The sequence below is a fragment of the Heliconius melpomene genome, chromosome 15, assembly GCF_056956725.1.
Source record: "Heliconius melpomene rosina isolate 202511_hmr_F chromosome 15, ASM5695672v1, whole genome shotgun sequence".
NCBI lineage: Eukaryota > Metazoa > Arthropoda > Insecta > Lepidoptera > Nymphalidae > Heliconius > Heliconius melpomene.
Genome location: NC_140403.1, coordinates 5,087,155 through 5,111,000, shown reverse-complemented (window position 1 = coordinate 5,111,000; position 23,846 = coordinate 5,087,155). Strand labels below are relative to the sequence as shown.

Sequence of the window (23,846 nt, the reverse complement as noted above, 5' to 3'; positions counted from 1 at the left end):
AAAATGAATCTAAGATCTTATTACTATAGCTATTAGTTTGGTCACTTCTGTCACAATGGCTATAATTATAAATTATAAAACAGCTACTTACTATTCAATATTAATGTTATTTAACGATAGTTAAAAATATATAATTTATGTTTAATTAACTGTACTAAAAATTTTGTATATAAAAATACAACTTAAAAAGTGTCTGGAAGCTATAAATTTTTATTATTATATAATTATTATATTATTTTTATTTCTTAATTTATATTATCTAATTTGAGCCATTTATTGAAGCACGTTCTAGGTTGTTTCGTACGAAATCTGACAACGTGCTGACATTATTTTATTTTAAAATAAAATGTATATTACATAGAGTATGAAAACCCTGTTGAAAACTATGTATTTTCTGAGGTACACGGACACTTGCAGAATACATATTTTAAATACAGGGTATGACTGTAAAACGCAACTGGTAGTGGGTTTTATCCCTATTAGAGGAAATGAAATATTTAATATATTCATTTATTCGCTCTGGTGTCGAGACTCAGCACGCAATGTCTCCAGAGTTCGGCGAAAATTGGGGATCGGAGTGTCTTAACACTAGGTACCTTCTGACAACCTTGATGTGTGCAGAATATAGCGTGAAGCTGATAAAGTTAGAGAACGCCCCCGTTCACACTGCACTGCTACCTCGCGTGCCCACTACACTAAAGCCCTGTTCGCATTTTACTAGTATTTTAGTATAGCAACAAGTAATTTAGTAGCTAAAACACTCACTAGTGTTCCAAAAATCTTTGGCACTTTACTTGACTATACAAGTATACAAGTCAGCGATGTTTTGCAAGATGAACACCCTATAATGCAATAAATTATTTTTTATTAAACCAATGTTAATTCCGGATATTTTAGAAAATGTAGACAGGAAAATTGTGTCATTAATAAAATTGAATATTATTCGAAAATAAATTTTAAAGTAGTATCTCAAACGAAACAACTTATTTGCGGCAACTGATGTACTCCACCAATTCGAATAACATACTATATGAATTAGGCTTTTTGTGTCATTTACTGTATGAACTAGGCTTTATGCTAATGTTATATGACTCATACCTGTGTCCACAAACTTCATTATTTATTGGGCTATACCTCTATAGTATTTTAAGGATGTGTAATCTCTCAGAATTATTCGAATATTTTAAATATCAAGTTTTTTTGTTGGTGTAAATTAAATAAAAGAAAATAAGTAACTAATAATAAAATGAGTTACGCATGTTATTAACTTACACAAATTTTAAAATAGAAATAGATTTCTGAGGCTAAATTTACAGACCAAAATATTTGTTCTTTTGCCTGTGCAAATATTCTATATATGTTATAATTCAATATTCTATATATGTTGTAATTCAATATTCTATATATGCAATAATTCACGATTTATTCAATGAATGTTATATAGCTATGTTACCATAAACGAAACTATCTGTATTGGTCACTAAATCCAATATAACTTCAATCCAATATAAAACATTCTACCGATTTTCATTACTTTTACTCATGTCTATAACCAACATTAATATAATATTCTTGTATTCATGTTACAATGGTTTCAAAAAAATAATATACACTAAAGACTATATGTACTACTGTAACTAAATTTTTCTCATATATCTATATATATAAAAGGACTTGTCCTCACTGACTGAGGTAAGACGCACGCACAGCCGTAACCGCTGATGGTAGAAACGAGAAATTTGGACAAAAGTTTACTTACGTAATCTGGACATCCACTAAGAAGGGATTTTGAAAAATTTTAACCCTAAAGGGGTGAAATAGCGGTTCAAAGTTTGTATGGAAAAATTTTTAAATCGGCACCGATTTTTATAAAATTTGAAATTCAGACTCTTAAACGTATATAATTAAACACATGTTTCATGGTTTTCTAGAATTCACCCCCTAAGGGTGCAAATAAGGGGTTGAAAGTTTGTATGGGAAAATTCTTAAATCGCCACCGATTTTTATAAAATTTGATATTTAGATTCTTAAAAATATTTCATTGAACACATGTTTCATGGGTTATTAGAATTCACCCTTAAATACGCAAGCGAAGCTGCGCGCGTCCGCTAGTCTTCCATATACAGACAGCCATCAGTTAGAATTTTATTATATGTGTAGATATTGTGGTTGAAATAAAGAATTATTATTTATTTCTTTATATATCTGCTATGTTACATCTAAAACATCCTTGATATATACCAGTATTACCATAGTACAATTATCCATATACCTGAAATGTTACCAAACCTTGTAACATTATTTATATTTATTGTTTATTGTTGTTGTATCTGTTACAATTGTAAGAATGAACTTTAATTTTGTTGTTTTTATTTAATAAACGAACATTTTTCGTTAGTTAAGATTATTTGTATTTTTTTAAGTATTAACTTGATTTTTTTATTACTAATATATTTTAAGTTTTTTTTTATAATAAATAAATTTAAATTAGTATATAATAAGAGGAATAATTACAAGTTATTATTATGAAATAATATAGAATTTAGTATAAATTTAGAAAATATTATTTATGTGGATAAGACTTGAAGTGACAAAATATTTTTTTTATAATTTTAAAAAAATATATATTTACAAAAAATGTTCACAAAATGCTATTTTACAATTTATGTAACTTACATTCATTGATTGTTATATTATAATTGTATTAATAAATGTTTATTTTAATTACTCTTAATATAATTTCCGTGTTATATCCCTATTCTTTATTCTTCCTATATTCCAGGAAAGCTTCTCTCACAAAACACAGTGCACCAGATACATCATTGGTTTGTAATAATGTCTTTTGAAGTTCTTTGAATTGTTTCATTTGTGGATGTGTATTTTGTACTAAAATAATAGAAATAAATTATATACATGCAACAGAATTCAAAAATATTGTTAATTTTTTTCTGATTTTGCTCAACTTGAATCTGCTAAAACAAGTTGTACTGGCAAACAAATTACGTTCTATGAGTTGTGTAGTTGGAAATTTGATTGAGGGACACCACCTGACGAAACAATGGTTAAAGGTATAAATTATATCATCAGTTTAGTGTAACAGTCTATTAGCCAGTTTCTCAGAAGAGACAATTTTTTTTTAATATACAGAATATTATCAGATTTTTACAATTTCAAAAATCGATTTTTATTCTTTACTATCTATATATATGAAAGGACATGTTCTCACTGACTGAGGTAAGATGCACACACAAAGATATGAAGATATTTTTCAGGCAAGATAGAGTATAGCACCGAGTTTAGCTACAGGAAAATTTCACTTAAACATATACTTACATTCATATTGACCCTTGTATGTATGTCGCAATAACCTTACAGAATAATTTTCATTATCCTTTTTGTTTTCAGTAAAGAATTGAACAAATATAACTTGTGTGTCATTACATCTTTTTTCTATACAATAATATATTTGTAGATTTTTTTTGTAATATTTTTTAGCCATTAAAAATGCTTCATGTGTTTCTTTAATTTCTTGCGTTAGAAGCTTATGATCTATAATCAAAAACATAATTAAGTGCTTTACAAATATTATACCATAAAAAAGAATGCAAAAAAAGAGGAAACATAACTAAATAAATACACAAATAAACGTGTGGGTCTCAGTATTAATAATTCTATTGTCTTACCGTGTTTATAATTTTCATAACTTGCTTTTCGATTTGCTACTTCCTTCAGTTTACACTCAATCTCGTCTTTTAAATTTTGATTACCTTCAGAAAGCAATTTGAGCTCTTCTTTATAAGTTTGCGCCAAATTCACTTGATAATTTATATTTCCAAGTAAAAAGCAATCTTTAAGCATTTTTAATAAAGTTTTGCATAATGTGTTGAGCTCAGATTCAAAACAAGCAAAATATTCTGCCTCAATTTCATCAATATCAAATCGGTAAGACCAGCTTTCATCGAGGACACCCATCTTACATATGGCAATTAAAAGCAAGCTAAATTATAAGATCTGTCTATTAAAATTTTAAAACACAAATTAGATAGACTTATTATTTGTTATGAGCGTAACGAACAACAATTTGAATTTTCAAACAGCTATATGTCAGCATTGACCACAGATTACAAAATATAGGTTAAAAAGTTTTATATCTCGTACTAGTAAAGAACGAATGTCGAATAGATATCAATACAACCCGGTGATGAGACATAAAACCCTGGTTTTCTGGTTTAAAATATCCTGATATTTTTATATTAAACAGTACTGCGCTGTTAATTGAAGCCTACATAATGAGAGTAGCGATCAGTTTCCTTTTTGTCGCTAGTTGCGTACTCCCTCCTCCGAGGCGCCACTCTACTTCCATTATAGAGCATTACAAAATTTAAAAAAAAAAACATATTTTGAGTTCTGTTACATTCTATCGTCCATGCACAGATACCGATCTGTTATCATTTTTTATTGAGAGCCGACTTTTACACTCTTTGTCTCTAATAGGCTCCCAAAAGGTTTGACCGATTGAGATGAAAATTTGCAAACATTTAGATATGACTACGTAGATGGTTTTAGGCGAAAAAAAATTCTAAAAATTCAATGGACTTGAGGAATAATTTGTGACAAAGTGACAAATTTTCCTAGGGTTAAATGTAAAAAAAGTTTTGTCTCCTCTGAGTAACGCTAGGCGCTTGCTATAGATACCGATCAGGTGATTAATGTAACTATAATTGAGTTTAGAAAACAATTGATGCTCGCTTCGCTCAACATGTGAACACTACCGAGATTTTGCGAGCGCAGCGAGTCAAAATTGAGGTCCGGTTCGCGCCCCTAGTAAATATATTTAGCCCCTAGTATATAGATTTTATTATGCTCATGCCAAATGTTTGTTGAAAAATAAGAGTGTGAAATGTTGTAATTTCTTATGTGTTTGGATTTACATTGAATGTATTTGTTGAGAAAATAACTACAGTAATATAGTATGATTTTTAAGGAAAACATTGAATAAATTTAATGAATAGCCCAGTACCCTAAGAATGGGGAGAACTGAACTCGGTGAAATTATAATATTAGTTTCTGTAAAATTAAACATTACATATAGAATTTGTAAGTTCAGTGGGATTCTTCTATGATAACAGTAATATAAACTAAAAATACAAAAATGAAAACGATGTTGCGTTTATGTCAAGTCAAATGATAATTAAGCTCATACATGCAGTGTAGCTTATAGTCTACGCCCGCTTGAATTTTGCAAATATTTATTTAAATGTATTTAAGAAAAACCGACCTAACTAAGTACTTTAAATTGACATAACTTTTTTATTTATGAACCGATTGTAATAAAATAAACCACAACCACGACCAAAATAAACCACAAACACGAGATTTTAAAAATTATGATTTTGGGTTCTATTACGTGAATCATTCCCAATATCTTTTATTTTTAATATCTTCCAAGTACAGACACCGACCGTCTTACGATTTTATTATAAGTATAGATTACGATTTTAATCAATAACGATAAATATGATTAGATAACGAACATATGAATAATTCTATATTTACATAGTGTCTTTCTGGAAGTTTCTTAGCTTTGTCTATGGTAGGGACTTTACCGAATTTATTTCGACTACAACAAATAATATGTATATGATAAAAAAATAAGGCATTTGTATAAATAAGAGGTATCCCTAGTAATATGACTTATTCTACTTCCAATACTGTGAGATTAAACATTTATAGTTAAATTTCTTTGTGTTGCAAAGTGCATATTGTTTTTCATTTCAAAATGTCGAAATACGCTATAGATTGTGAAATGGTCGGCAGCGGCAATAGAAGTTTGGTAGCGCGTCTCTCTATTGTTAATCAACATGGGAACGTTGTCATGGACAAATTTGTAAAACCAACTGCCATTGTCACAGATTACAGAGACTTTGTAAGCGGGATTAGAAAGAGAGATTTGGACAATGGCTACGATTTCTATTCAGTCAGAAACGAAGTGGCAAATCTATTGAATGGAAGCATTTTGATCGGTCATTCCTTGAAATTTGATCTGGAAGCACTGAATTTATCACACCCAGAAAGAAATCAGCGTGATCTGGCGAGATTCCCGCCATTAGTGAGTATTACTGATTTATTTATCTGAGATTATGATTCTACCGCCGTATATCTATCTCTTTGTAATCATTTGTGATTGTGAGTTTCTGCAACACCTAACGTATTATACCAAATTGAAATTGTCTTTTATAGTCTAGATTTTCCAACTTTATTTAGTCAATATTCTACATGCTTCTGCATAAAGATTAAAATAATCTAATTCTGAAGTGAAAGAATTTAAAAAAGGATTGTGGAAAATAAATAGTTAAAATTAAATTCCTTTAAATTTCTGTAAATATGATGACATTTTTTTACTTCTTTAAAGTGTTATTCCATATTTTTAGAAAACTTACCAAAATTGTAACGTGGCGGGATTTTAGCCGTTCTAGACTGGCAAGCGTCAGTGTCAACCATTAGTCTGTCTCTGTCAACGTCAAGTGAGCGGTTACCAAAAGACGGACTTTCAATTTCTGCTACGTTCAATTTTTTATACGTTTTTTAAAAAAGTGAAAAATAAATTATTGAAAATAGAAGAATAGTACATTTTTGATTAAAAAAAAGGTGTAATTAAAATGTTACAGATGTGATATATTTATTTAGTTTAATAGCCAAGAATATAATATATGGAAATTAAGCATATGTAATGTATTGAATAATAACGTTTTTACAGATGAAAAATGGTATGCCCGTCGCGCTGCAAACTCTCGCTCGAGTACATCTAGGAAAAGTAATCCAGACCGGCGAACACGATTCTGTAGAAGATGCGAGGGCGTGCATGGAATTGTATAAACAATTTGCATCTGATTGGGAGAGAAACTATTAATAAGCAAATTTAAATTTAAGATCAGTGTTGATTATTTTTGTATTGTTAAAATTAAATGTATGTGTATTAGCAAACGTCTGACGTTGCCAATATAAAAGGTTATGTTTACTTAATATATTACATAATAAAATACAACTTATATAAGAAAAATGTATTGATTATTTAGTATTAGTAAAATTACGGTTCTTTCATAATAATTGGTCCTTCTGTAATTAAAAGTTTCTTGTTATGTTCATACTCATAGTCATTCTATTATACCATTTTATTACATAATACCTAACGGTCAGTAGTGACACAGGACACTGTGTCCTGCGTCACTACTGCCTACAAAAATTGAACATATAAATATACATAAATATTTCATTTTCTCGAGTGGTGATCGAACCCACAACCCAAAACCAGTGGAATGTTTTAAGGTTCAAGTGATACGGAATGAACTAAGGTATTAATTTATAGTGGACTCCATTGAAAATAAAATTAATTAGGCAAAAATAAAGGCGTGATCTATTCGTGGTCACGATATTATTATTAGCAGTGTAGCACTATTAGTTATGCAATTAATGAGTGATAAATTTCTTCAACTTGTCTTCTCTTGTTTAGTGTCACAAAATTATAAACATGTGCAAAAACTAAAGTGTTTGTAAAACACGTAGGGATATATTAAAAACTAGCGGACGCGCGCAGCTTCGCTTGCTTATTTAGGGGTGAATTCTAATAAACCATGAAACGTGTTCAATGAAATATTTTGAAGAGTCTAAATTTCAAATATTATAAAAATCGATGGCGATTTAAAGATTTTTCCATACAAACTTTCAACCCCTTATTTGCACTCTTAGGAGAAGAATTCTAGAAAACCATGAAATATGTGTTCAATTAAATACTTTTAAAAATTGAATTTCAAAATTTATCAAAATCGGTGGCGATTTAAAATAAACTCCATATAAACTTTCAACCCCTATTTCACCCCTTTAGGGTTAAAATTTTTCAAAATCCATTAGTGGATGTCCAGATTACGAAAGTAAAGATCTGTCCAAATTTCACGTTTCTACCATCAGTGGTTACGGCTGTGCGTGCGTCTTACCTCAGTGAGGTCAAAGCCTTTTATATATGTATATAGACTATAAAAATACTGTAATCATTGCATAAAATTGGATTGCATTGCATAAAACTGGATTGGATTCGATTGGATTTTTTTAATTAAATAAAACACACCACGGACATTGGTCCGTGCCATTTTCCTTTTGTTAATTTTAACTTTTTTTGTGAGAATGGGGGAGTACTGAACACTAAACCCGAGTCAGCTGGATTTTGAATATTAGTGCAGTGTATATGTTTTACATATACGTTTACATAAAATGGCGGCTATCTATATTAATACTTGTAATAAGATCTTGACTGACAGGTGTCTGCGCACGGAAGATGTATCAGAAAAACTATTAATACTCACTAATGATTTTTATCTGTGCATTAATTAATTGTGTTCTGTGATTAATTGATTTAATGCAGTTTTAACTATTGTATGTTGGTAAACTTACCTTGACATTTAGTACCTACTATTTCAATCGGTTCATAGATAAAAAAGTTATTTCAAATTGAAGTATGTTGTTTGACAAAGAACAATGGGCACATTGGGACCATCATCTAATAGTCATACAACATATATTATTTGATACGTCTTTTTAATAGGAAGAACTTCTGTTATGACAGCTTTATTCTCAGTTTTAGAAAAAATATTATTATTGTTTTTTATTGTGCTACTTTTATTTTATGGTAATATTTTATTTCACAAACTGCCCTGACACCTGTGCACTAAGTAAGGATTTTCAAAAATTTGAATGAGGAATGTGAAAATACAATTTTTATCATTTAAAAATGCACACAACACAACACATGCAGACTTAATATACATTTTAGGATTACTCTAATATAAACTTTGGTGAAATATTATTAAAATATACTTTATATTATAATATATTAACATACTTTATATTATAACATTATTATAATACTTTATATTATAATACATTAAAATATATTAAAATACATTAACTTAGTTAAGCAAATTTATTAGTATATTTCTTAATTTAGTTGAACAAAGATCTATGGGTGTTTTGCCTTCCTTGTTTTTAATGCTAACACTTGCACCAGCCTTTACTAGCATGCAAGCAACTGGTTCTCTGTCTTCCTCACATGATAAATGTCTGCAATATAGAAAGAATGATAAAAAATGTAATTTTAGTACATAAAAAAAATAATATAACAAACATGTCAAAATAAAATAGAAAGATATTTTTTTCAGAGAGATTAGAAAAGCAAAGGTGCTGTTATTAACTCTTAGTGATCTTTTACAGACACAGAACTTAGGAATTCAAGTTCAAGAGCAAAGGATAGTTTAGTAGTGGAATTTTTTTATTTCCGTACTGTATTCCACACACTCATATATTTTCACTCTACACCTACTGCAGTAAGTGTTACATGTTGAGAGGTGCATCTCATCACCAAAGATACTATTTGTACTAGATAAGTAGTAAAATCATACATGTATTACATATTATAAGAATAAAAAAATTACATTTGCAATAAACAATGTTTCTTTGCTGTTTAAGTATTATTATTACTTACAATAAAAATGAGAACAAATTAAAATAATTTTGTTAGATTTTTATAATTTCTTAGTTTAATTCAATTTCAAACGATGTTTAAATTCTACAATAATTTATATAAGCTTTGTGGCTATTCAGTAATTCAACACAATGGTAGGTTGGTAAAAGGGTTTGATTTCAACTCAGGGGAATAATATTTTTTTATTATTAACAGCTCTGGTACGCAAAGCATGAGTTTTGCCACTCAATACACAATGTCAAGAAAATTAGGTGAAAGTTTAGAATAAAATATTTTAACAATAGATTCTTTTACCTACCCTGCTATATATGAGCTTATTTATTAACCATATTCAATACTAATAAAATGTGCATGGGGAATGGAGTGTCTTAACACTAGGTTACCTCTGCCTACCAGCTGCTGTGTGCTGACTAAAGCATGAAGCTAAAAAATATATATATTACTACAGAGTACAACTCACAATGCTGTGCATCCAGTAGCGTCACAAAGATCCAATTTAATACTTGAAGATTTTAATAATATTTCCACAATATCAGCTCTTCCCTGAGAAGCTGCTCTATGCAATGGAGAAGCACCTAAAGTATCAACATCTGAAGGGTTTGCATCAGAATCCAGTAATAGTTTTGTTATCTAAAAATATTTTTTAAGAATTGGTGTAATACTTAAAACATTTATATGCATAATATATATTATGTTTTATGTCTTTATACTTGATTTTGAAGTGCACAGTCACTAGTCTTTCATATAAATATCTATAATTGAAAATAAACGAAAGTTCTAAAAAACTTACTTCTTTATGTCCTTTAGAGCAAGCATAATGCAAGGATGTTTGACCGCGATTATTCTTTTTACTAACATTAGCTCCTTTGCCTATCAGTAATCGAACAACTTCCAATCTTCCAGCTGAGGATGCTAACAACAATGGTGTACAAGATGTGTCATCTATAGGATCAATAGGACTGCCTTTATCAATTAAAAAATCTACAAGATTCTCGTTGCCCCCTAAAGCTGCCCAATGTACTAGGAGACGATTATTCTGCAACACAAAAAAGAACGTTAATCGAATCCATTTATAAGAGATATTAGAGTTTAAATTAAAACTAATATGAACAATTACTCACGGTATCAGGCGCTATTATTAAAGGCTTGTCAGATTCTATTTTTACTTTAACTTGATTAAAATCTCCCTTGTATGCTTTTTCATAAATGGTACCTATGGACATATTGAAATATTGTTATAAATGCCAAATAAACCTAATTGTTTTGAGTACTTGTTACATGATGACTTGACATTTGTTAGTTATTGTCATTTATAGTATACTAGTGAGCAAGCGCAGCTTCACCCGCTTCTTTGTGCCCTTAGGCAGTGATTTCTGAAAAACCATGAAACACGTGTTCAATTAAATATTTTTAACAGTCTGAATTTCAAATTTTATAAAAATCGGTGCCGATTTAATTTTATTTCCATACAAACTTTCAACCCCTATTTCATCCCTTTAGGGTTAAAATTATTCAAAATCCCTTCTTAGTGGATATCCAGATTACGAAAGTATATAAACATCTGTTTAAATTTCACATATCTACGCACAGCGGTTACAGTTGTGCATGCGTTTTTATATGTCCTTTTATAATTTTATATATATATGAAATTAGAATGTACTCTGTGGTTGTTATCAATCTTTGGGTATATTTATTCTGTCATTGGGTATATTTCAATCAATGTGAATATTGTGAATTGTCAAGTCACCCAATTCACGTCACTCGATATATTTGTTATTTGATTTGAATTTTGAGTACACAATTAGGGATTTCACCGACCAAAATGAATGAATATGAATAGTGGATGATTTTTAAGGAAAACATTGAATGGATTTAATAATTATCCTAGTACCATAAAAATGGGGAGTACTAAATATTATTAATTTCTGTAAAATTAAACATATCATATGTTTACAAAAACAATATTTTAAAGAGTTAAATAATTTAACGTAATAAATGTAGTATAAACTTATAAAGTTATAAGTAGTTCAGTGGGGTTATTTTATGATAACAATAATATAAACTAAAAATACGAAAACGATGTGGCGTTTATGTCAAACGATTACATTATAATTACAATTTAATCAATACTTTGTTTCAACTTTCATTATATAATTTGATAGAAATGATTAGATGACGAACTTAGGATTAATTTTATATTTAAATCATGCCTTTCTGGAAGTTTCATAGCTTTGTCTATGGTAGGGACTTTACCGAATTTATTACGACTACAACAGATAATAAAATGATAAGGCATTTGTATAAATAAGACGTACCCTAATATTCTGACTCATTCTACTTCTGTTCCGATACCGTGAGATAAAATATTTATATTTCAATTTCTTTGGGTTGAAAAGTTCATAACTTCAGATTGCTTTTCATTTCAAAATGGTGGAATTCGCAATAGATTGTGAAATGGTCGGCAGCGGTAACAGAAGTTTGCTAGCGCGTGTCGCTATTGTTAACCAATATGGAACCACCATCTTAGACAAATTTGTAAAACCAACTGCTGTTGTCACAGATTACAGGGACTTTGTAAGTGGGATTAGAAAGAGAGATTTGGACAATGGTTGCGATTTTAATTCAGTCAGAAACCAAGTGGCAAATCTATTGAATGGAAGCATTTTAATCGGTCATTCCTTGAAATTTGATCTGGAAGCACTACATTTATCACATCCAGAAAGAAATCAGCGTGATCTGGCGAGGTTCCCGCCTTTAGTGAGTATTACTGATTTATAGATTTATCTGAAATTGATTCTATCGCCACATATTAATTTGAAATCATTTCTGTGATTGTGAGTTTCTGCACCACCACGCGTTGTACCAAATTGAAATAACAGGTTTTTGAAAAAAAGTATGAACTAAATTATTGAAAATATTAATAAGAATATTTACTTTGTAATATTACGTTACCTATACAAGTACATTATTTTTAAATAAATGTTTTAAAGCAATTAAAATGTTAAAGGTAAGCTAAGGTAACTAAGCTAAGTAAGCTAATGTATTAAATAATAATGGTTTTTACAGATGAAAAATGGTATGCCCGTCGCGCTGCAAACTCTCGCTCGAGTACATCTAGGAAAAGTAATCCAGACCGGCGAACACGATTCTGTAGAAGATGCGAGGGCGTGCATGGAATTGTATAAAAAATTCGCATCTGATTGGGAGAGAAACTATTAATGAGTAATTTTAAATTTAGGATCAGTGTTGATTATTTTTGTATTGTTAAAGTTAAATGTATGTGTATTCGCAAACATTTAACGTTGCCAATATAAAAGGTTATGTTCACTTAATATATTACACAATAAAACACAATTTACTTATATAAGAAAAATATATTTTTTATTTAGTATTAGTAACATAACGGTTCTTTCATAATAATTGTTCCGTCTGTAATTAAAAGTTTCTTGTTATTTTCATAGTCATTCTATTATAGCGTTTTATTACATAATACCTGAAGGTCTGTAGTGGCGCAGGACACTGTCCTGCGTCCTGCACTACTGGCCACAAAAAATTGCACATATAAATATATATTTCATTTTCTAGTGTGGTGATCGAACCCACAACCCAAAGCCAGTCGCTTTTACAGTCACACTGTACCTCTGCCACGACTGGCCTTTGAACTTTGATATTATTAAAATTGTACTTATTGAGCTTAACGACCGATGTATCATAAATATTTAAGCTTAGGTAGAGAAACTATTAATGAGAAAATTACATTATATTACTTTACAAAAATAATCAACACTGATCCTAAATATAGGATAAGTTTTGATTATTTTTGTATGGGTAAGGTAAAATGTATGTATATTAACAAACATTTGATGTTGCCCATATAAAAGGATATATTCACTACATGTAATACAATAAAACAAAATTTAATAAGAAAAATGTGTTTATTATTTTTAACATAAATGTTCTTTCATAATAAATTGTTCCTTTTGTAAATAAACGTTTCTTGTTATGTTCATAGTCATTCTTTTATACTGTTTAATTGCGTGTGACTAATCGCAACAGTATGTGGGTTTTGTTCCCTTTAGAAGTAATATATTTTTTAATATTCTTATTTGGAGTATCCCGCACATAGCAGAATAGGCAGAGTGTTAGGACACTCCGTCCCAGACTTTCAGCCGAATTCTCGATGCATTACGTGCCTTGATACCAGGATGAAGAAATTGAAATATAAATAAATAATTAATTTCCTCGAGTGGGGATCGAACCCACAACCAGTCGCGTTTACAGTCACACTTTGTGCCCCTGCGCCACGATTGGCATCAAATGGAAAATGTAATGTATAATTGTGTTACACCATGTTCTTGTTGCTTCACAGAAGCTGTGTTGTATCGTATCTACAACTATATTTTAATATCTATACTGTTGTATACTTAATAAATTGTGATATAAACCTTTAGAGATTATTTTTTGTTTTGTTTAGGGACCTACATGGGTGATAGGCACATAGGTTCGGTAAATAGGGGTTATCCAGCGGAAACCATAGGATATTTCTTATTTTAAATACTTTTTTTAGTATTGGTAGAATATAATATTATAGTTTCCCGGTATCATGTATTTTTTGCTGGCAACATTAAGCATGAATCGCTCAATATCAAATACCAATCAATCCAATCATAGTAGTCTAATATTTATCTGGCGTCATGTTGTTTGTTTTGAATTTTTATAAATATGTAAATTGATAAAATATATTAAAACTTTTCTGTTAAAAAGTTAACAGCTTTATTTAAAACGATGAATACAAGAACCAACAAATTTATTTAATATTCAATGTGATAATGACTCGTTTGTTTTAAATTCTTGTGCTGTATTAGAATATTCAATATAATTGTGCTTATTACATTATAATATCATTCGGAATTGATAATGTACATTGAAACTGCGTGGAATATGCATTTTATAAATTTTGATTGCTATTTTTTGATTGGTAGTTTGTTTATCAGTTATTTAATATATCGCATTTTGTTTTCGTTTTTTGATGATCGAAATTTTATACAAACCAAATATAAAGTACGAGGTCATACATGGAGAAGTATAGAATGTAATAAATCCATACCCTACAATATTGATGTAAGCTTAATATTACGATAGTTTTATAATAGAAAGTCAACAAAAATATGTTTTTTATATTTTAAATATTTACAGTGCACAATATGTGGCAAACTAATGCTTCCAGCTATAGGATTATTTTGTGAATGTTGTGGAGTGAGTGCTTGCAAAAAGTGTCGCCGTATATCAGATAAGAAGTATAGATGCAAGCAGATTACATGGTCTGATGAAAAACCTTTTTATCATCTTTGGGTAAATGGTAAATAAACATTGATTCAAAAATAATAAGTAAAGCATTTTAGCTTCAATTACTAATTTCTGATTAATTTCAAGTACAGCTTTGTTTCATTGTCTCTTTCACACCCATCTCTTTTAGAGATAAAACAAAATTTTAATAGAACTGAAATAATTTATATTGAAACATTTTTTTGTGTATTTGCTCAACTTTAAATTAAATATAGTAATCTGAGATAATCTTTAAATCTTGCATTTTAAACAACATTAAACTTAGTATAAATAAATGCATACAGCAATGGGTTCTGCCCAGTGGCGTAGCTAGGGGGGTGCGAGCGGTGCGGTCGCACTGGGCATCAAAAGGAAAGGGACATCAAAGTCGACGATTATTTTTTTTTAAAGGTAGCCAATGTCACATTGTAGTGTCTGACGCTTGATTTACGTGAGAGTAGAAGACACTTTGAATCTGTTTTTTTTTTTTTAGAGGGCATCAAGTCCTAACCCGCACCAGGCAGCAAATACCCTAGCTACGCCACTGGTTCTGCCACTCAACATGCAATATATCATAACATTGGGTGTCTATCTGACCATAGCCCATAAATCCCATATATTTATGAGATAAAAATGTAGAGATTTGGACCATATGGGTTCAAATCTACTTTGGAAATCTGGAATAACACTTAAAAATGTACAAAATTAATTTTTAACTTTGCAGTAGGTGTCACTACAAGAGAGAATGCAGATCATACTGAAGATTGTGATAATGTAATAAAATATTTTTGTTCCTGGTGCCAAAGAGTTAAGCTTAGCTCAGAAAATTTACTAAATGATACAGAAGTATGGATAAATAATATCAAATAATTAGTTTAAGGAACTGACATTATTTATGAATAACATTATGTATTTATTGTTAGGAGTGTGACTTGATGAAATATAAAGACATAATAATTCCTCCGACAAGTGTTAAAATGGAGAAGGGCAAAATAATAAATATTAAGCCACCAAGTATTGAAAATTGGGAACCGTTAATTATATTGGGTAAGAACATTGTGAAATAAAATACTTTTATAGTAAACACATTATTGATTGATTATTATTTCTTTTATGTTTTTTTTTCTTTTACATTGTATCTCACACATAGAGTTACCATACCAACTTTGATTTAAGACATTCTATTTCCCATTAACATAATAGCTCCACTCTTTCCGCCATATTCCTAAAACATTGCTTATAATAAGCATAGCTTATAGTAAATTATTTTTGACTTATGCGTGGCGGAACTCAACGCCTGCTTTGCCTCAATTACTCTAGTGAAGAAATGAAAATATTATATACTAGCAGCCCTCGCGCGGCTCCGTCCTCTTTTTTTTTGTTTCGCGCTGTGAAGGGAACCTGGGATCTTGCTTGTTAAGACACTTCTTTTCATTAAGACATTTCAGTTCCCCGTCTTCCGAACTTCCGAACGAGTCTGGAGGTATAAATGTTTCATTTTATTCCCAATCATAGTTTTCTTTGATTTATCTTCCATGTAGGGTTACCGATCTGTTACGATGTTATTGTAAGTATAGATCTAATTTGTCGAAGTGGGAATTGGACCCACAACCGTCCTTTTTTTCAGCCCCTACTATGCCACGATGGCGTCAATTTTAATTTATATTAAATATATTTTTAATTTATTTTACAGTCACTCGAAAATCAGGAAGCAATAGAATTGATGAACTTTTGTCAATTTTTAGAGGCCTCTTAAATCCTTTACAGGTTGGTATACTTAAAACCTAGTTGGATTGGAAATTGAATATTTCAATCGCGAGCACAGTGCATTACTGTGTTCACGATGGTTGTGAGTTTGATTCCCGTTTGGGATAAAAAATATTTCGATTTCCTCGTCCGGTTAATAAGACCAAACGCGGTGTTGAGTTCCGCCGATCTACACGTAATGTGTCGAAAAATGTGTAAAAGGTGGGAAATGGAGTGAATGAGTCACACCAACGTTTTTTGTTTTCAGCATATCTAAAAAATATTTAACTCGAGAAAAAAGATTCTGTTTTTATTTTTTACCTATCTTCAAAAATCACTGAGATATTAAACAGTCAATATACAGTGTGATCCACTCGTAGACTACACAGTTTTTTTTTTTATGGAAAAGGACAAGGCAAACGAGCGTTCGTCACAGTATATTAATATAACTAAGTTGTTAATTATTATTAATTATTGCTAACATGTTATCGAGGAGGCATTTATAGCTAACTAACTTACGCTGTTATAGGTAATAGATATCGGCGTAACGGGACCGGACCGTATAGTAAAATGGCTGCCAGAGAAATGTCGAATATTGGTAGCGGGCGGGGATGGCACGGTGGCGTGGGTTCTTAACTCTTTGTGTACCGTGCCACATGTCAAGGTAATAATAACTTTGTTATTATATGTATATTTTATTCTGGCTCACGCTATATCCCGCACATAATAAGCGGGCGCTTGCCCTCTTTTGTTCTTATGTTCTTTTTGTTCTCTGCCTTTAGAATCTAGTGTTAAGCCACTAGGATCCCCATTTACACTCTTCGCTGAATTCTTGATGTATCGTATTTTGAGTGGCGGTACTCAAAAGTCGCTTTTTACCACGTTGCAAATATATTTTTTTATTTATGTTATTTTTTTTAATAACCCAAATAATGTTTACAGGCATCTGTAGGCATACTGCCAATGGGCACAGGTAATGACTTGTCGCGCGCACTCGGATGGGGTGCAGGTTGTGCCGTTTTAGATGCACATTCCATTATACATTCCGTAAAACAAGCTGAAATACAAATATTAGATAGGTAAATAAATATGTTTATTTATATATGTTATTTGAAAATAAATAATATATGTATTTTTTTATGTAGTAGCTTTTGTTCTTTTAAATGTAATTTAGAATCTAAAAAACAGTAGTGTGTTAGTGATACGAACTAACTAGGAGGTGAGTACACGGAAAATCGGTTTCGTCGGGTAATCGAACTGTATTGATTCAGCCATACGCATTTATCCGCATAGAAATGAAAACTATAATTACATAATATATGTATGTATGCCTCCAAAATTCGACGAAAAATCTAACGCCGCGCTTTACCTCAACATCAGAGCGAAAAATAAAAATATAAATTTAAATAAACGTTTTCTTTTCTCGAGAGGGAATCAAACCCATAACCAGCCAATTTTGCAGCACACTTTGTGCCTGACTGGCTTCAAGGTGAAAATATTGATGAATAATATAAAATTTCCCCGAATGGGAATATAACTCACAACCTTTTAGTTCACGGTACAGTCACACGCTTGTGTCGCTACGCCACGAGGACCTCAATTCGTTTTGTTTTTTTTTAAAAGATGGAAGATAACAATCCACCCCCGTCGCGGCCGCCTCCCCCGCCTGCGCCCCGCGCGCGTCCTCCACGCGTACAACTACGCGAGCGTGGGCGTCGATGCGCAGGTCGCTCTCGACTTCCACCGTGCGCGCTCTCAGTTCTTGTACCGGTACGCGAGCCGGTATCTCAATTATGTGAGTTTTGTTGTGTTGTCTGTGTGTCTTTTATTAATTTGTTTTTTTAGGAGGTATGGCGGTGGATTAAAAAACCGATAATTGGACCGTTTATTTTGAAAGTTGTGTAAGTCCATTTTTGAGAAAAATGAGCTATCACGTAATTCATGCTTAATTTAATGTAATTTTTTTATATATAACTAGTTCGTGTTTAATTTCTCAAAAAAAACCCATGTTTTGAACAACTTAAAATCAGTCGGTAAATGAAATTGCATAATCATTGATATACTAACCTTTAATTTTCTCGAAACAAAAGAAAATGGACTTACACCACTCTCAAAATAAACGGTCCAATTGTGGATTCGATCGAATCGATTTTCACTTGGGTGAAATATTTATTTATTTTTATTTGAATCATTAAAACATTTCCGTTTCCCATTTTCTGCTGTATTCTAGAGATTCTTGCGTATTGGGTGGAAGAATTTGAGTTTTGCCTAACTACCAGCCCAAGGAATAAGCCCATTTTTTCGAGAGGGAATCGAACACACAACTTGTTGCGTTTACAGTCGCATTCTACTATTTTTTGCATCTAAACTAACTGCTAAAGTAAACACCACTGAGATTTTAGTAATTCGTGCGACATGTCCCTAGGTGGCGTACGCGCTTCTCGGCGTGGGGCGCGCGCTGGACGACGGCGGCTGCGGAGGCCTGGAGCGCCGCTTACGTGTGCACGTGGCCGGTGTCGGCGCCCCTGGCTTCCGCCCCCTGCCCTTGCCGCCGCTGCAGGCGCTCTTGCTGCTCAATATACGCTCGTGGGGCGCCGGCGTTGACCTGTGGAGTGGTCTGTTTGATCGTTCTCTTTATTGCTTTTTTTATAGTGGATAATAAAACTTTTTTAAAAAAGAATGTTAATATTTGATGTACGTATTAGTACAGCAACTCGGATTTTGATATGAAGGAAAGGAATAAATAGTGTTATTATACACTAGAAACCCCTTGAGGCGTTCTTCGTATCTTCCGAAATTTGATTACTGTAATATGGCTTTGACGTTGATGATAGGTCTTTTGAGACTCATGAACGCAATCTATATACTCAATTTGCAGAGACCGATTAAACTTTACACAAACCAATAATATATTTCAGAGGCCAGTCGTGGCACAGGGGCACAAGGTGTGACTGTAAACGCGACTGGTTGTGAGTTCGATCCCTTTTCGAGGAAATGAATAAATGAAAGAGAAATATTTCTTTAAATGTATATTTCCATTTCTTCGCTCTTGTGTCAAGGTCAAGCGTGGCGTTTAGTTCCGCCACTCATGACGCAATGCCTCCAGAATTCGACGGAAAGTGGAGTGTTTTAACACTACGTTTCTTCTGCCTACCCTGCTGTGTGCGGGATACTCTGTGAAGCTGATTTAATTTAATTTTGATTTTAATAATATAATTTAAAAAAACACGGTGACAAAAAAAGCATGAACAATAAAATTCTGTAGAGTAAGAAAAGTTATTAATTAAAAAAATATTGTCCTCTCTTATCGACCCAGTGGGCGACTAACTAATTTATTATTCCGACACTAGATGGCGGACTACTTCAAGTAATCAGTGTAACAAAAAAAAAATTTTTCACCACAAAAATTCAGTTACAAGGTCTTGCATTGACCTCAACCATATAGCAACATGTCTCTGGCTAAATAAAAAAGAATAAAGTATATTATATTATTAAATTATAATATAAGTAAGTATATAAGTATATAATATTATTAAATTATACAAATCTACTAACAATTTTACTACTAACAAAGTAACAGAACACATGTCCATATCTTAAAATACAGTACAGATTGATAGTCTTTTTACAGAAAAATATATATTTCTTACATTACTTAATCATAATTATTGAAATATTTATTGATTTTTTTATATTTTTACAGGTCTTGGCAGTGAAGAAGACGATGTAGGAGAACAACGCATGGATGATGGACAATTAGAGGTAATGTCGTAGATTAAATTAAAGTTCTTTCCATTTTTGTTCAACGTTATATATATAAATGAAAGCCGGAAAATACGTGTACGGGATACAGCGTGAAGCTGTATTTTATTGTGATTAAAATTAAATAATTATATTATGTTGTTTGTTAAAGGTAGTAGGTATATCGTCGTCGTTCCACATAGCGCGGCTGCAGTGCAGCCTCGCGCGTCCCTATCGCTTAGCGCAGGGGACGCATGTACGAGTTAGTATTTAGTTATGGTGTTAATAAGTTATATCTTTAAACATTTTTTTTGTGTTATTTCACACTTGGAATTAATTATTATTTGTTAATATTTTTCCTTTTAATATTTTTCTCATTCCTTTGCTCTGGCACCAATTCAAAAGTCTGGCGTTGAGTTCCGATTATGTTCCCTCGGTTGTGTGCGGGATACAGCGTGAAGCTGATAATCTAATACTAATATACAATATATTTCATACAGATAGAGTTAGACGGTTGTTGTGCAATGCAAGTGGATGGCGAGCCGTGGATGCAGGGCTCCGCCACTATCACAATGGAGCCCGACGGCCACAGCACCATGCTACGGCCCGTGGAAAACATTTGTTTTTAAACAAACCAATTGAACTCATTTCATTATGCTTTTTATGTTTTCTTTAACTTAATGTACTTAGGAATGTGCAGTGGTCTCATACAAGCCAAATCGGCTTAAGACCGCGATGAAAATTTTTTTTATGTACTATGTTATAAATAAATAAATAAATAAAATAATATATTTTATACATATATTCTCTTTTTGATTTATCGAAGAAATGTTGCTTGTTGTACAATATATAACATAGCAAATGTTATTAATGACTATTAATATATGTGGTTCAAATAATAATAATATATGTTGTCATAATTAGTTACTACTACAGTTGATGTTGAGTACGTTTTTGTCGTTTTATTATTTAGCATATATCTACCATAATTAAAAAAAACTGTAACCATATCAACCGCGTATATTTAGAATACATTTTTGGAAATGTATCATTCAAAATTATTTTTTTCTAGCACTTTGCAGTAGTAATGGTATAATTCTAAATAGTTATACACTATTATTCAGGTTAATATTTTAATATTCTCTTTTGTTGGAACATTTAGATTACAATGAAACTACATATATTTATTATTCACAAATATGTCTGGTAGAGCAAATGATATGAAAAGATTTTGGTCTTATTTAAGAACAAAAATGATTAATGATGATGAATGATTAATAAAAAAATATAATGATTAATAATTGTTTATTTAACATTTTCCTAAATTTTACGTTTTTGTATTTTAATACTGATCTATTATTTGTTTAAATGTAATGCAATTCATTTTAAATTGTATGAATTTTTGGTCTATTGTTTTTCTCTTTTTGGCTTCCTAGAAGCAATATTTATGATGTATGTTTCAAGTGTTAGAACATTTGTTATTTTTCAATTATATTGATGCTAATATATTCCTTTAACTCATTTTAGTTAAAATAATAAGGTTAGATATTTAAATTTTACGGTTGTTAATGAATATTTTTATGTTATGACAATGTAATAAAATATATATTTCATTTTTATGGTATAATATAAGCATGAATTTGGTGGAGGTAGTAAATATTTTTTTCAATTGTCAATTTTAAATCAAAAAAATAAAAGACCGGGAAATTGAAAAATATATAGTTTACAAAATGATGGTTTACTTTAGGCATATTGGTATCCAAACCAACTACTTGTCAACATTATGAAATATACAATATCTACTTTAATATTATAAAACTAAAGAATTTGTATGTTTAATATCTCTATACTTGCGGTAAAATTTATTTTGGGGACTTGGAACGTATCATGTGTCCTATAAAAAATCTCAGTTATTTCCTTATTTCATTTCAGCTAGTGAAAATATATTAATTTTTTTCAAAATCGGCTCATTATTATAAATAAATGTTGTATTTGTGAAGTTTTCTACTATAGATCTATTTCTAATAAGTATTATTTACATACTTAAATTATGTAATGTCTGTTAAATTAAAGTGATATAAAAGGAATTCCATTTATTATATTATACTTGTTAAACTTGTAAACAAATCTTGAATTGTGTGCTATTGTTATAATGAAAAGTTGTATTTATATTATATTTATAGCATTGAGGCCAGTCGTGTCGCAGGGCAAGAAACGTGGGACTGTATACGCGACAGGTTATGGGTTCGATCCCCATTTGAGGAATTAAAATATTTAATATTTCTCTGCCTATCCTGGTATGTGTTGGATGCGGCGTGATGATGCTAAAAAATATAGTGTTATAAAATTTCCTATTTAAAATGTTCTTCGTATATTCGTTACACTAATATATTTTCAAACACTAATTAATATAATAATAAAAATAATTCTAGTATTAAGAAATACATTGCCACTATTTTTTAATGACTAACCAAAGATATTTTACGTTAAAATATTCATACTCTTAAAGCATTTTCCAAAAAAATATGCTTTTTATGTAGACTATAAATAATAACAAGTGTATGTGTTTTCTTCCAAAGATTTTAAAAATAGATTGTTCTTGTGGTTTGTTTTAAAAATAAAGTCCTACATTGCAAGGTTATGTTTTTTTATATCTTTTTGCTAATTAGTAGTGCAGACTGTGTCTTGTTTTGAAGACTGTCATTGATAATTATTGTGAAATCATTTATAATTTGTATTACTTTTCTCACTATTTCTTTTAAGCTAGATTTTTTAAAGCATGTCTTAATTATGTTTCTAACACATTAAAAAATTAAAAAAATGGGATTTTAAAATTTTCCTAGTTTTTACTAGGGCGTACTGATAGCGTTTATACGCTGTCTTCAGATTCGTCTATGCTGTAACGTCATACAATAAGTAAAACATTTGGCAAAATTAAACAAGACTATTCCACAAGTTTACATGAGAAATATAGAAATTATTGATATTATATGTTGTGCAAATAGAAATTTTAATTACTTCAGTATTTTTTTAGGTTTCCTATCAAATCGTTAAACATAACAAACGTGCTGTGCTGCATAACTATAAACGTTTTAGCTAGAAAAGGAAATGAAAAATTACATGCAATATAGACAAATAAAAATCTAAAAATCTCAAAAAAGAAATTTTTAATTCTTGAGAACTTTGTAATAAGAAACATTGTTAGGTCTATTTTTAACAATTATTTTAGGCATAGCTTTACTGAGTTGTTGTTCTTATATTATATTAAATTTTTACAATTATCTTTTGTATTTATAAATCAAAGTGAAATTTTTAAGTGTGGATGTAAGCGAGAGAGAAATCAGGAATTTCTATATTACTAAATTGGCAACAAAGTTACGCTCATACAAACATCACTAGAGATTGTCAGTAAGATTAGTTGTTTTAAAAATTCATTAGGATGTAGGACAGGTTTTTAAATTCAATATGAAATAAATAATGGAAGATAGACAATTCAATAAAA

General features: G+C 30.6%; 5 protein-coding genes across 6 annotated transcripts; 3 read left to right on the top strand and 2 right to left on the bottom strand.

Moving 5' to 3' along the window:
• Positions 1-223: 223 nt before the first annotated feature.
• LOC146531431 (uncharacterized) lies at positions 224-4,586 on the bottom strand. Of its 2 annotated transcripts, XR_014878778.1 has the most exons (4): positions 3,684-4,586; positions 3,334-3,549; positions 2,677-2,886; positions 224-2,272 (listed from the first exon to the last, which is right to left on the bottom strand). XR_014878778.1 is itself a non-coding variant. In XM_085197999.1 (3 exons), exons 1-3 carry the CDS (start codon positions 3,970-3,972, stop codon positions 2,756-2,758), a joined length of 636 nt encoding a protein of 211 aa, XP_085054125.1. In that variant the 5' UTR covers positions 3,973-4,586; the 3' UTR covers positions 224-2,755. The 2 variants fall into 2 exon arrangements, 1 of the variants encoding a protein (XP_085054125.1); XM_085197999.1 differs by having other exon boundaries at positions 224-2,886.
• A 1,108-nt stretch (positions 4,587-5,694) lies between these two features.
• On the bottom strand, positions 5,695-10,892 carry LOC146531429 (uncharacterized). Its single transcript, XM_085197998.1, has 4 exons — positions 10,654-10,892; positions 10,323-10,568; positions 9,993-10,162; positions 5,695-9,111 (listed from the first exon to the last, which is right to left on the bottom strand). The coding sequence occupies exons 1-4, from the start codon at positions 10,753-10,755 to the stop codon at positions 8,961-8,963; spliced, it is 669 nt and encodes a 222-aa protein (XP_085054124.1). The 5' UTR covers positions 10,756-10,892; the 3' UTR covers positions 5,695-8,960.
• On the top strand, positions 5,780-7,060 carry LOC146531430 (RNA exonuclease 4-like). The gene is made up of 2 exons (XM_085198002.1): positions 5,780-6,109; positions 6,758-7,060. The coding sequence occupies exons 1-2, from the start codon at positions 5,780-5,782 to the stop codon at positions 6,908-6,910; spliced, it is 483 nt and encodes a 160-aa protein (XP_085054128.1). The 3' UTR covers positions 6,911-7,060.
• A 943-nt stretch (positions 10,893-11,835) lies between the features above and the next one.
• On the top strand, positions 11,836-13,027 carry LOC146531428 (RNA exonuclease 4-like). Its single transcript, XM_085198001.1, has 2 exons — positions 11,836-12,289; positions 12,599-13,027. The coding sequence occupies exons 1-2, from the start codon at positions 11,960-11,962 to the stop codon at positions 12,749-12,751; spliced, it is 483 nt and encodes a 160-aa protein (XP_085054127.1). The 5' UTR covers positions 11,836-11,959; the 3' UTR covers positions 12,752-13,027.
• Positions 13,028-14,198: 1,171 nt separating this feature from the next.
• On the top strand, positions 14,199-22,980 carry Dgkepsilon (diacylglycerol kinase epsilon). The gene is made up of 12 exons (XM_085197986.1): positions 14,199-14,653; positions 14,729-14,891; positions 15,582-15,703; positions 15,781-15,904; positions 16,551-16,624; positions 17,133-17,267; positions 17,546-17,682; positions 18,227-18,398; positions 19,029-19,218; positions 20,307-20,365; positions 20,517-20,606; positions 20,845-22,980. The coding sequence occupies exons 1-12, from the start codon at positions 14,450-14,452 to the stop codon at positions 20,971-20,973; spliced, it is 1,599 nt and encodes a 532-aa protein (XP_085054112.1). The 5' UTR covers positions 14,199-14,449; the 3' UTR covers positions 20,974-22,980.
• The last annotated feature ends 866 nt before the right edge of the window (positions 22,981-23,846 follow it).